This window comes from Patiria miniata, unplaced genomic scaffold (assembly GCF_015706575.1).
Source record: "Patiria miniata isolate m_02_andy unplaced genomic scaffold, ASM1570657v1 HiC_scaffold_20, whole genome shotgun sequence".
Classification (NCBI taxonomy): domain Eukaryota; kingdom Metazoa; phylum Echinodermata; class Asteroidea; order Valvatida; family Asterinidae; genus Patiria; species Patiria miniata.
The window spans coordinates 19,115,863-19,130,410 of record NW_024037059.1 but is presented as its reverse complement, the minus strand read 5'-3'; the positions used below and the strand labels follow the sequence as shown (position 1 = coordinate 19,130,410).

Here is a 14,548-nt window from a genome sequence, read left to right as displayed (position 1 = left end):
ACATTTTTAACATTTTGCACGAGGCATAATTAAGTGGCACATTGACGTCACAAGTTGCCAGGCTCTAGTGTAAACTACTTCCTTCGTCACTTAAAAAGTACCAGATAAATCGGCAAAAATACCGTTGAATTGACAAGATCGTTTAAAAATGGTAAGGTTAACGAGGGAGCTCAAGTAGTACTTGTTGATAAGCCTTCTTCCGTGAAAAATACCATTAATTTTTCCTCGTATGCAAGGCTTGAAGCTGGTAGCCCAATTTCCGGACAAATGTGCCTTGCGGTGTGACTGAGCGTGATGGTGTGACATTAGTTATGATTTATGGTATAAAACAACATAGGCGTATTCCTTCTCTCAGAACTAGGTCACAACTTGGTAAATGATACTTTGATAGGCCTGACTTACAAAAGAAGTTGATAATGTAGACATGGTTCCTTTTTTGTCATCAATTCTGACGCAACTTATAAAGCAAAATCAGAATTAAGTTTGGCCTAAATTAAATATCATAGGCAGCTAAAATTAAAAAGAGCCATAGGCCTAATAATCGGCCAAGGCCTAGTCCTAAATGTTAAGATTAACAACTTTTAGGGCCTGCTACCAAAAATTCAATTAGGAGTCCCCAATTTTCAGATTACAATTTCCATCGAAGTCAAGATTGTAAATGACATGTAAATGTTGAAGAATCAATAAATTCTTACATTGAAAAAAAAACAACAACAAAGTTTTAATTGAAATATTTTAATTGAAAAAGAAAAAGACAGCGCACTATAAAACTGGTGCAACACTAATGTAGCTATCATATAACAAAAGGGTTATGTGTAAGCAGGTAGGTATAATTCTTTGATTTTTTAGTTACTTTGGATGTCCATTTTTAACTTGCTCTTGACTCTTGACACTTTTTTGTTCCAAACAGTATATTGATCCATATCAGCACTGATTAATTGTGTATTAAGTCAATTTGTGTTCATTCTCTGTCCTGTGTAGTCTTCCGAGAAGGTTGGTATAAAGGTGGTGGCCCGATGCCGTCCCTTCATAGATTCAGAACAAAGCAAAGGGGCGACCAGGATCGTGAAGATGACGGGGGATAAGACGACTATACAGAGTCCCCAACAAGGAGGAACTGGAAAGGTAAGTAATATTTTACTAAAACTTTGAAGCAATAAATATGTCTCTCACTCTCTCATTTGCAATGTTTTAATTGTTGTGTTACCGCTGCTCATTGTCTTTTCCCAATAATTGAAGAGAACAATGACAGATAAAGCTTGTTTTTTTTTCCTGCAGGAGAGTGCTTTCACATTTGATGCAAGCTATTTCTGGGACGTTAGAGCTGTAAGTTAAAGCTAGAGTCCATCATTTGCAGCCATCCGAAAAGTAACTGGCGTAATTATTGTTGAAAAACAAACTTGGTTGAAAGATAGTAAGGGAACTAAACTCCCTGTGAAATTATTCTTTCTGGGAAGCTGTCATTTTGAAGTAATCAACGAAAGAAGGCATTTCCAACGGTGATTCTTAAGAAGCACCGTAGGAAAATTTAAATTAGTAGTTCGTTTTGTTATTCAGCGCAGCGCGCACAAGTATTGGAACCACGCACACGCGCGCGCGGTTGTTATAATTCGTCGGATCAGTGCGCGACGTCGCGTATAGCTGCAATTCAAAACAATTCAAAACATGATTCAGTAACTTTTGATTTGAAATTGAGATCTTAGAATGCTGTTTTTCTCGGAATGTACAGCTGAAGCTTAGCTGAAACTTTATCAGGTTAGTTGCTCAGTATCCTTCATTAGATTTTGAACTCTTTTGTTGCTTCAAACGAACAAAATGTCACCAAAAAAGCAGGAAGAGTTACTCTTAAATTACATATGAACATATCTTATCTATATTGCTACAGAATATTATTGGCAACAATAATATTCCAAATGGAGATCTGAAACCTTGTGATTTTTGTCTTTATTTCAGAGCCAGATTTACAAGGAGCAGGTGGAGCCTTTGCTGAAGAAGTCCCTAGAGGGATACAATGTGACCCTGATGGCGTTTGGACAAACTGGAAGTGGAAAGACTCACTTGCTGTCAGGGACTATGGAAGATCCTGGCGTCGTTACCATGGTGAGACGTCGTCATTGCCTTGTTTAAAGAATTCACTAAGACTAATTGCGAAGGGGGCAGAATGAGTACAAGCTTCGGCTTATTGTCTGACCTCCCCATGTTGTTATTTTAAGTCGGGTTTATATTTTCTTGTGTTTTACTGGCTTTGTAATAGTACGGATATAAACCTGAAACCTTCATTTACTTGACTTGATACTTTTATTTGTTACCTTCAAGCATTGCAACATTTAAAGTCTTACTAGGTTGAAAAACAGTTAACAGTAACAAGATTGGGTTACACCATGATTGCAATGAAAATGATAAATTTGGTTGTTCATTGTTTTCAAACTTTAGAGTAATGAAAGTGCCATATTTTTGCTTAAAATAAAATTAATCTATTTTCAGATAGATACTCTCTGGACATAGATCATGATCACGCTTGTTCCAATCTTTAAACAGTATTACATTTTTCCTCCTTGCAGTTGAATCGTAGCCTCTTCAAGCACATCGATGAATCATCCAAGATGTTCTTTGTCTCGGTCTCTTTTGTGGAGGTATGCAGTAAATCACTTGTGACTACATGAATAACTTTTTAAAATGTTTCTATCAATATTGCAGTTTAATGTATTGCTAAGAGCAGTACATTCCTGATCTGATGGCTTTTAATCTACGTCCCAAGTTCAATAGAAGGTTGCTTTGAAAAAAAACACAAGCAAATTGGAAAGGCAAAGGATTTATTGGGGAAAAAAGGGGAAAAAATATTTTGCATGATGTTTAAAAATTTCTTGTTTCATCAAAGCCCCTAAAACTGCTTTTCAAAAGTTGGTGCACTTCCCTAGTTAAGCTAAACTAAGAGTCATTGTACAGTTACAAAGAACCTCTTTTGTTTCTCCATCTCTAGATTTTGGACGACAATTTCTTGGATTTGCTGAACCCACACAGTAATCCGATGAAAATCAGGCAGCACCCTCAAGCTGGAATGTGAGTAAAATAAGTGAGAAAACAGCAACATTCACAGTTTTAGAAAAATACAATATAAAGTACAACAATCGACCTTGGAACTAACTTATTTTCTTTTAAACTAAGAATACGATTTTGAATTTGTTCATACTTGTTGATCAAATCCAGGATTGAAGTTTGTCGGGGATATTGCCAATTGAAGTACAGTAGTATAACAGTAATTGATTAATTGGTCACTTGATTGAGCAACCATTTGTATTTTATGAAATTTTAAAATTTGTTTGGTGTTTGATTCAGTTTCGTGGATGGACTATCCGAGTTGGTGTGCAAGAGCGGTGAGGATATTGCCAAGTATTACGACCAAGGAACCCGAGCACGGAAGATGGGATCGTCTGTTGTCATGGCACACAGAGAAAGGTAAGTCTGTCATTCCTAGCAGCAATCAGTAGGACAGAAAAGACACCCCATTCAGACCTTTGAAAAAACAAAACTTCCTGAAAATAAAAAGCTGATAGCAAAGTCCACAAGGCCAAAAAAAAAATGGCTCCGGTTTCTGGTATGCGCGGGTGTCGCCGTAGCCATGCCCGTCGGCAAAATGGAAAAAAAAAATTTTTTAATGAAAGATGATGTCTGAAAACCGCCAAACTCACTGGTTTGACTGGAATCCTGCTGCTGCACAATTTTAACGTGTTTTGAGATGGGGTTACGATCGAGAATGTGGCCTCTCTGGACTCCCATATATTTGCACTAAGTTTAGTCGGGCACCATTTGCAGTCATCAGCCGACATTTGAAAAAAAAGTAACGGTGAAAAAAACAAACAAGCCGCATCGCTGCACGACTTTTTGGGCAAGCTCCATACCAGAAACCGGAGACTTTTTTGGGGGGGGGGCCTAAACACAAGCACTCTATATACATGCAAAAAATGTAACTTTATTTTAACAGGACTTTTGTGACTGATTTGCAACCATTAAAAGTTCACTGATATTACAAATGTTACTGATAAAAAAAAAGGATTACAACTATCCCTTTAAATATGGAAGGTTTGCAGTAGCATCATAAAAAAAAAATCTTCTTTGGCTTTTATCAATCAAGTTATGAAAATGTGGTTTTGAAAAGGACTCATGGGTAGAGTTGTCTACGCACAGGTTCTTTTCAAACAGCCTTTAAATAGCTCAAAAAGAGATTTGTTTGAAACCAGGCCAAACAAATAAAATATTTCTTCTTCTGATTACATGGCATTTGAATATAGGGCAGGTAGGCAGGAAATTTTTTGGGGGGGCCAATTTTTTTGTGTACGATCATATGGAGGCGTCTGCGTGTAGTCAAGGGTAAAAGTTTAAAATTGATGGTTTTGGGTGTTTTTTTCTAATTTTTCCCATAAAATAATTAGGGTAGGGGCTGTCAGAATAGGGTAGGTAGGGAAACCAGAAGCAGAACCATTTTTTTTATAAGCCTTACATATTTTGCTACACCATCAACTAAAGCTTCATATCTTACCTTTTGGTTATGCTTGCTCATCCAAAACCATTGGATGGTCTTTATAGGTAGATTGAATTTCCTTACGATGAGAACTAACCACGTTCATGATGAATTCTCGTTCCTCCAGGGCACACTGTATCTTCACTATCACTGTTGAGCACAAGGATGCGGATGGAGCCCACTGTATGAGGAGCAAGATAGCAGTGGTAGATGTAGCAGGTAAGTATATTCAAACCAACCAAGGCATTCCATAGTTTAGGCGTTAACACTGGGGTTATGTGTACTGACAAATGTTGCGACAGTATTGTGTTAAATTTTGAGAAAGACGTTCAAATATATCATTTTTATCACTTGTATATTTTTTCTCATCAAATATGAAAAATGAAAACTATGGAAAATGGAACTATAAAACTTACTGTTTCCCACTATTTATAATTCTCTTTGGATAACCATTAAAAATATGTTCTCGTAATTTTCAGGATCTGAAGGCGTGCAGAACCAAGATAAAAGGTAAGTTTGGCAACAGCAACTTCTAAAGTCAATATTCAAGTTTTGGCACTTCAGACTGTACAAAAATACTAAGAATCAAATGTCAATGACTTGATTAGCTTCGAGAAAATTTCTGAATATTCTTTCACTGACAAAAAAGAGCTGCATTCGATTCATTGATTGTCAATGATTGGCCATAATCCTGGAGAAAGAAACCAATGTCTCCCGTGTAATCGGCCATTTTTGTTTATACATGCACCTGTTGTTTATTGCAGTCTGGTTTCCCTGACCAATGTGATCTCTGCACTTGGTGACCCTAAGAAGAAGGGAGGTCATGTGCCTTACAGGGACTCAAAGATCACCAGACTACTGCAGGTAAGTTCTCTTTTGTAAAGAAACTGCTCTTTTAAGGGTAAAAAACCCACAGCTGCAAATCACAGGTTTGATTTGGTATGAGAAATCGACACTGCCGATTCTGCCTTTGATGTAAGTTTACGTTCATACTTTCTTTGTTTTTGATGAATTAACGTGACTTGAAGTAGAAATGACTACTTCAGATGATTTGGTATGTACTACAGATGAGCAGCCCCGATTTGTGAGACTTGCCTGAGTCCGTTCTACACCAGTAACCAAGTTTGACATATTAGGGTATTTTTTCGAGAAGGACACATGCTTGCTCCCCAAACAACAACACATTTCATCTAAGTGCCGTGGCCTTGTTGTTTGGAGCATTGAATTTGTGGTCTGGGGTAATTCTGCAGACTGTGGGTTCGAGTCCAGCCTGAGGTTATGGTCCGTGTGCCCTTGGGCAAGGCACTTTGTCACTCATTGCTTCTCCCCACCCAGGAGTAAATGGGTACCTGTGAGGGCAGAGATGGTTTTTGTGATTGATTTTAGCTGTTTCACCGAAATGGCTGTATACTCCCCAGGTAGCTGAGATGGTACGTGGAATACTTCATTGGTCCGGTTAGCAGGGTAATAATGATGTAGCGCCTTGAGCACCAATACTGGTGGATATTTGCGCTTTTCCAATTATTATCTACTGTAATGGTTGTTGTTTCACTTTTTGTCACAGGATGCCATTGGAGGCAATTCCTTCACCGTGATGTTTGCTCTGGCCTCCCCTGCAGACTCCAGCTATGACGAGACGTTGACTACATTCCAGTATGCGCAGTTCTGCAAAAACATCTCCAACGCTGTCAAGAAGAACATTGTAAGAATTTAAACCGAATTAGCTTTCTATTTTATTTTATTTTGGAAGGGTATGACAGCAGCCTTCATAAATTGCAATTTCGGAAAAAGTGTGGTTTCTGAAGAATGTAAATTGCCAAAAGTACAATCATTCAATGAGGCTTTTTACTTTAGATTATTTTCAATTCTACATTTGAGGGAAAGCATGACAATCTTTTGAGAATGTAATTTTTAAATATGATACAATGCTCTTTACAATGCCCTATTGAACGTAAATTGCCAAAAAACTGCAGTCATTGAATATGTGCATTCTCTTGACTTTTCTGTTTTAGGATGACAGTGAGCGTTTGATGAATGAACTTCGCGAGGAGATCTCACGTCTTCGTGAGAAGCTGACAGGCAGCAGCTTAACAGAAGCTTCAAGCAAGGATGACGTGTTACGCATGCAGGTGAGTCAACCCATTAGATCATTGTTATTTTGTTTTCTTCAAGAAAGTTTATACACAAGAAAACGTAAAATCCCACCAGCTAGTCAAAATAAACCTATGCCAGTGAAATGGAATGTTCCAGATTTAGCCGTTAACCTCGCCCACCTTTTTTGTGTACATTTTGTGACAGACTTTAACCAAGCTACTGTGGTCACCTGACCCAGATTGGAGATCTGATTGGTCAATGGGGTCTGTTTGATTGACAGGCAGGATTGGCAGGAAGGATCTATATGCAACCGATTGGCCCAAGTGACTTGCATTGTTATGTATTTTGACGCAATCCCTGAAATAGCTCTGCAGTTTTTACCATGTCAGTGTTAAAAGCACAAATTATGCTTGACAAAAGGTTCTCCGTACTGAACATTAGATGTGATTCTTTGCAGGAACTGATCAAGGATCTCCAGATAGCCAAGAGCCAGACTTGGGATGGGAAAGAGAGGATGTCAGCCCAGTATGAGGAGGATAGGAAACTCAACCTAGCCAAGAAGGTTAGTTGCTTTCCTTACAACCAAGGCTGTTTCCAAAACATTGACTTTGTTTATTGCTACAGCCTTCTGTTTGGCGCGACTCATTAAGAAGCATTTAAAATTTAAACCAAATGGAAATACTCTGAACTTCAGACTTGAACTGTTTGATTTCATGTTCCAGAAACAGAACAAATAATGGGTCATGAAGTCCCTTGAGTTCAACAGATATACAAGATTTGATCTTTTTATCATCACAAGCGCACAGACTCAATCAAAATTTGTCTTAATAAATCTTGTTTTTCCTTGGACAGGGTATTATGCAGTGGGTGATGGCGGACAGCCTGAGGAAGGGAAACAAAGAGATCCAGGACAGAGTTCTATATATGCAGAAGGAGAAGGATCAGGTACGTCTACTCAGTCGTCTTTAAAATTAGAAATTACGTCAGTAAAATTTTCATTTGAATTTCTCACCGCCTAAGGCTTTTCACTCTTTATGTGTATTGTGGATATCTTCTAAATTTATAACAGACAATTTGTTCAACTCATGTTGAGCAATGCTTCCATCTGAAGCTGTAAAACAGCTTCACAAAATGAAATTAATGAACTTTAAATTTAAAAAAAAAATCTATATTTGAATAAGATTTAAGGCTTATACAAGAAAATGTGTACCATTTGCTGTCTCAGCTTCAGCACGAGTACAAAGAGAGACGCAAGTTGGTGGACAACCTGAAGGATGAACTACAACTCAAGATCATGGACTACACCAAGATGGCTGAAAGTGGTAGGTTTCTCTGCATCATATAGACTTCTTACTCAGAAGTTCAAGATCACATTCAAGCTGATTGTACATGATCACATTCAAGTTTTATTTTTTCAGAAATAGTCTTATATTGAAAGTCCATTTTTAACCAGTCTTTGTAACTTAGCATGTGACAATTGTAAGCTGGGCTTGTAATGAAGTCCTTACAAAAATACACAAGGACTTCAGTGAGAAAGATGGCACTTTTGAGGAATCCTTGGTTTCATTACCAGAAATGATTAATGATAATAATAATAATAATTATAATAATATTAATGTTGACATCCCTTGGGCTGTTTACCTCCGTTCACTCTAATCCTGAACACTCCTTCTTTGCAGGCAGAGCAAACGAAGCAGAGACCAAGTCTCGGGTGACGGCCATCCATGAACTCAAGGAAGAGGTCAAGAAGGAGAGCGAGAATCTCAAGGAGGTCAAGCGAGGTCTGAAGGAGCTGCAGGATCGACAGAAGAGGGAGAAAGAGGTCAGTTATCATCACTTTCATTATTTGTTGCTTGACTATTTCAGTATTTCAGTGTGTTAATCGACATAAAAAGTCATTATTTGCATGTTAAACAGTTTAGTTGTTCATGAAATATGTAAGGTTTGTGGCAAAATGAGTTGGAACTGGGCACAGATCGTAGTGGAGAAAAATGCCAAAATGGAATGGGGATAATTTTTTTTCTTCTATTTTCAAATTTATTGATATTTGTAATCTTGGATATGTCTGCTTCACATATTTTAAAGAAATAGTGTAAAACTTGTGGGATAAAAGTGTTTTTAAGGACAAAAAATTGGCATCTTTCATTTTCACATTTACAAAACTTGAAAGTTTTACAGGCCTTAACTGGTTAAATTGAACACTGTGTTTTTGTTTGTCTCCAGGAGAATGCCTGAAGATATCTAATTTTGTAGAACATCATCTTCTGCTTACAATTGAATGGGTTGTAATTGAAAGGCAGTAAATGTTGAAAACAGTGACATTACAAGTTCAGGGAATTCTTCATACTCTATGATTATCAAGATTCATAAATGAACAAGTCAGCGCATGCATACAATTCTTGAGAAGTTGAGACGGAATTTGAGCTGCAGATATACTTAGTGGAAGTCATCCATAAACAGAAATAGACTTTATCTGAAGTCCGCCTAAAAAAATCAAATTCAAAGAATAATATCACAATCATTCTCGGAGGCGTTTATGTGACAGTTGAATCTAACTTGATTGCACTCAGGATATGCGTAGCCAGCACTCTGACCTGCAGACCAACACTGAGCTGTGGCGTATGGCCAAGACGGAGGAGAGGAAACGCAAGGAGCAGGAAAACGTGCACATGCTGGAGGATGAACTGGAGAGGATGAGGATGGAGGTGGACCATCAGAAAGCAGAGATACAGGTCGGGCTACATGGCAGGGAAAATATTGTCTTGGGTTCACGTCCCTGTAGACTCCTATGTAGATTTGGGTGAAGAACCACAGGAATCATACTACTACAGATAGACTTTGGATGTGGGATGCTAAAAAAAAAAGCAGCAAATTTTAAGACACAATTTCAAATTGTCATGTCATGTTTTATTAATAATATTAGTTTTTAGGATGAAGACTTATCATCACAACTTGTTCCTTTATGATGATAATTAATTTGTTAAAACAGGCTTTTTTAGGAGTATTTTTCCTTGTTTTTGGTGCTTAATCAGAAATAAAATGGATACAAATCTGCATGTATGGCACAACTTATATTCATTTTGTTATTTTCTGAAATAATACAAAGCAGCCACTCTTTGCAGTTTTCATTAGGAGAATCTGGGAAAAGTGTCCGTTTTGTGCAGGCAAGAGCATAAATTACATCAGACACTGAAGTTGATTTTATTTTCTTCGATAATAAGGTTATGTTTTAGGCATGCAACTTTTCCTCGGATTCGCTGATTTCCTCATTTTTTTTACTTCTTACGAATGCCACTACTAATTGAAAAAAAACACTGTACAAAGTCTTGTGTGGTTTGGAGTTTCCTCGTTTTTTCTGAATTCCCAGTTGCATGCCTGATGTTTGGAACATCAGAAATACTCTCAAATCATAACTCTACTCTGAACCTAAAGAGGTTGTGGAATGCTCCAAGACATTTCCGTCATTTTTTGGGTATATGTAGCCTAAGGTGTGATGAAATAAAAACGACTATTGTTTCTGTCATGAAATGAGTACAAAGGGTACTTTTGAGAGCTATTTTTCAGGTCCTGTTTTGACCTGAACGTGCAATTTGTGTAAAAGTCGTTGTTGCGGGCAGCAAACAAAACACAGTAAATCGTGACGTAATAAACAGGACTCGTTTATGCTACTCTGCATCGGGAGTCCTGTTTATTACGTCACGATTTACTGTGTTTTGTTTGCTGCCCGCAACGACGACTTTTACACAAATTGCACGTTCGGGTCGAAACAGGCATGACAGGACTTGAAAAACAGCTCTCAAAACTACCTTTTGTACTCATTTCATGACAGAAACAATAGTCGTTTTTATTTCATCACACCTTAGGCTACATATACCCGAAAAATGACAGAAATGTCTTCGAGCATTCCACAACCTCTTTAAAATTTGCCCAACTTTAACTCGTCAATTTATTCGTCTGACCAGTTAAAAGCTGCAGAAGGCTACACATACAGCAAGGAGGAATCCATCGAGCTTGAGATGGAGTTAGTCAAGGAGCGGGAGGAACGCCGCGTGGTGACCATGCAGCTGCAGGCCCTGGATGAGGTCAAAGGTCTCCTGAGCCAGGAGCTGAACGAGGCGTACACTAAACACAGAGAGGAGATGGAGATACAACAGTTACAACACTTCCAGGTAAGCTAGGCTGGATGGATTCTTTGCAGTACCCCCTCCAGGGTGAAAATAACAAAGAGTGTAAGGAAGTAGTTTTGCAGGAGACTCTGGGAGATTGACAGAGTATACCGTTTCGAAACGTCGAGATCTTACTCTCACCACCGGTGTCACGGTCTCACTTCTCCGGCGTGCTTGCTTCTCCGGGTGGATTCGGCGGATAATTGAGCACGTTACAGTGCACGTTACATGAGCACGATTCATGCCCATGTGTCCGCTGTGCTTACTTTTCCTCGGGCTGTATTCTAAAGTCTACCAAGCCCATTAATAACACAGTGAGGGACACCCAAGAATGTGTTATGTAACACTTCCTGTGGGTCAAGTCATTCCATGGTCTTGCAAGCATTCGGATTTGTGTTCTTAGAGTCATGTGTGTGTGTGTTCATGGAGGAACTCCTTGGTTTGTGTTCCTTGCTCGTTCGGGGTCTATCACATTTGTCTTAACTTCTGCATCCACAGTTTAAAATAAATGGGCATCCTTCAAGTCTTTTTGGTTATTGAAAGTTGCACACGCCCAATTCTGGATTCGACTGGTACCTTGTAACGTATACATACAAATATGCTAAGATCTTATGTGCACCAGTACAACCCCAAAGAACACAGCACACACAATAAAGTTGGCGAAAATGTACACTACTGCGCAAAGTTGAAGCGAAATTTTCCTCTCTTCAGAACCGACACTTCCTCGCAAAAGAAGTTTGACCATGATGTACCCACCCGCAAAGCTATTTCCCTACTTGCCATTCCAGCGTGCAAAGCTCCAAACAACACTTAACAGTGTGTATAATTAAAGACACAAGTACTGTTACTGCTGTGCACTAGTGCTCAGGTGAATTCCTCTCACTCAGAGATAGGTTCATGCACATTCAGCGTGTGTGTGTGTGCCAACCTGTGCACATAGGCAACATGTCCCTTACACTCTGGCTCTTGTTACTGGGTTAAATCGTGAAGCTACAAGAAAGGAATGGCACTAGCTACAGTTTCTGAACAGAATGCACAACTCTCCTCATCCTGAAGTAAAGTAACATTGAGAAATACAGAGCACAAAGAGAAAGGGGTAGTGGAGACGGAGGAAGGACGACAGCCTCATGGTATTCAACTGAATTTATGTAAATGGTTAATCAATTAAATATGGATACAATTTCAGTTTTGTCGTCCCCAAACTAAGGCCAATCTTAGTTCAAATGGAAGAACAGTTGTCCAAAATGGTTTGAAGTTCACAGAAACAAAATTCTTCTGAAGTATTGCAGGTTATCCGCGCCATCCATGACAGTGATGGAGAAGGGTTGATTGTTAACTTATTTCATTCCTCAGACCTTCCGCAACTATCGTGAGGTGTTTGAGCAGCAGAAGGCAGCCTTAGAGCAGCGTTATCGCAGCCTGCTTGAGGATGCTATCCAAGATGCTGTCTTCCTGTCAAGCCGCAACTCAGAGCTGGAACAGGAGAACCAGGCACTCAAACATGGTATGTGTACAGGGTAACAAGGAAAGAAGTTTGGAACGTGACATGAATCAGAAAAAAGGAGTACAAATACGAGTTGAAAGAAGTTCATTTGACTTGTTCGCAATCTGCAAACAAAATTTAGACATTTGTCCCGCAATTTTGTCATATCAAAATCTTGACATGAAATGGCACTAAATCCAACGCAAATACTCAGGTTAAAATTACTAGGAACAGACATTTTTCAGGGCAAAAGCAGCTTACCAGCTAAAATGCCACACAATGTATATTGCACATGACTGGTTCTAACTGTTTTTTTGCTGACCAATAAAATATGCTGAGCACTATTTTCTACTCGGCAAATCCATGAAGTGGGCTCCTATACCCAGGGTTCGACCTTAACTTTTTTGTTCACTAGCCAGCAAATGGCGTATTTTCAGGCTCAATTCTGAGGCAAATTTTGACAGAGTTTGTAATAAATCGATCTAATAATGGAACCTTTCAAAACAGTTGATAAAATTGGCACAAGTTGATGAGGTTTTCTTTCTGAATTTAATGATTTATTTCTTCCTGTCCGTTCATCTTTGCCGTATCCCAATAATTTTTTGACTCGCCGCTGTTTTGACTAGCATTTGGCTAGCGGGCTACTGCTAATTTCGAACCCTGTATACCTAATATCTCATATTTTTTTCTTTTCTTTTTTGGACAGAGATTGCCGAATTCAAGGACAAGATCTCTATGATGGGAGGCAATCGTGGGAGGAGCAGGCCAACCTCTGCAGCATCCATCCGTTCCTAAAATTGTTGAGCGTTTTCATTTGTGTACTGTGGCAGTTGTGTGTGCGAAGTCTTTCAAAAAATGATATTCACGATCTCAGAGCACCCATTATGGCCAAAAGTGTTGACCTTTGTTACTGGCACTTTTTGCATATTAACCGTACCAGTTTAAGAATGGAAGGTGAATAGAAAAGTTAAAACGAAGAGGCAGAAAATGACATTTTTATGAATTCCACAAAATCTCTTCTGTATGGGGAAGGCATCCCTATAACAAAATCTTCCCTGAATTTCTACAATATTTGCCTGTAGATCCCCTACAGGCTGAAACAAAGTTTCAAAGTGACAGACTTCAACCATTCTGTATAAATTAAGTTTGACCGTGGAGTGCTTAACATACATGTACATGTTGTTGTCATTATGTGCAAAAGTAGCATCTTTGCTGTTAAGGATACTGTCTATCATGAAGCAAACATCGATTTGCTGTCAGACTGTCAATTGCTGTATGAAACTATTAAGTTTTTTATATACTAAGAATGCATATGTATATGTAGCTGGTATCTGTACAAATTTAACCCTTCTTTGTAAATTAATATGCAATCAGCTTAAAAAAAGTCCTGACTATCTGCTCTTCCTTTTTTTTCTCTCTTTTTGTAAAGTGTTTTACTTCTTTTTGTACAATTTCATAAGAACTGCTTCCAATCACTGTAAATAATGACATTGTTGAATGAAATTATAAGAATAGGTTGAATTAGAGATATAAGTGTACTTATTTTTTATAGAAATATATGAAAGTGATATGTGTCACGGTGGTTGAATATTTTGTGTATCTGTTGGCAACTTTTCTCAAGATGAAATTGAATCAAGAGTAAAACAGATGATTAGACTTTCAAAAACTCTACATATCTTTCACCCAACATTTTCACATTTTCCGTCCAAAAATAATTAAAAAAAATTGCGTATACATGTATTATAAAAATGCGATAACCAAAACAAATGCTCATTCACACATTCATTGCTGTAGAGTTTTCTGGATAGAGTGCGATGTCATTTTTGTTTTCAGGTATATATAGTTGAATCGTGTTACAATTAGCTGCCAACTTCAGTATTGTTTTTAAAATGTAGGTATTCTAGATGGTTTCACAACGGTTTTTGTGTAAAATATAATTGGTATTCATAGGTGCAATGATTTTTCACTGGATTTAAGGACCAATATTTGGCAGCTACGAGATACTCTCTATAAATCTCGGTTTTACATGCAGCTTGTTTGCACTAAAGAAAGATTTTTTGTCCAAAAGAACTCTTTACCCATGTGAAATAAATTAACAAGCTTAGTCTTAAAACCAGCCGTATACATTCTCAATGTGTGATCTACATTTTATTCAATTGGATCAAGATACAAGGGAAATTATTATGATGCGATGTAAGCTGGGTCTGTGCAAATTTGGGTTGTAAAGATGACAAGCTAGTGAGAGACACAAAGGACGCAAACAAAAACGACGACGAACACATTGGC

The 14,548-nt window shown here is 38.2% G+C and overlaps 1 protein-coding gene across 1 annotated transcript; it reads left to right on the top strand.

Annotated features, from left to right (window-relative positions):
* The first annotated feature begins 28 nt into the window (after positions 1-28).
* On the top strand, positions 29-13,639 carry LOC119727747 (kinesin-like protein FLA10). The gene is made up of 20 exons (XM_038199790.1): positions 29-151; positions 982-1,125; positions 1,279-1,326; positions 1,954-2,100; positions 2,562-2,633; positions 2,981-3,060; positions 3,337-3,456; positions 4,647-4,738; positions 4,999-5,029; positions 5,284-5,383; positions 6,084-6,221; positions 6,532-6,648; positions 7,071-7,175; positions 7,466-7,558; positions 7,839-7,935; positions 8,293-8,435; positions 9,184-9,345; positions 10,576-10,782; positions 12,133-12,283; positions 12,969-13,639. Exons 1-20 carry the CDS (start codon positions 149-151, stop codon positions 13,055-13,057), a joined length of 2,139 nt encoding a protein of 712 aa, XP_038055718.1. The 5' UTR covers positions 29-148; the 3' UTR covers positions 13,058-13,639.
* Positions 13,640-14,548: the final 909 nt, after the last annotated feature.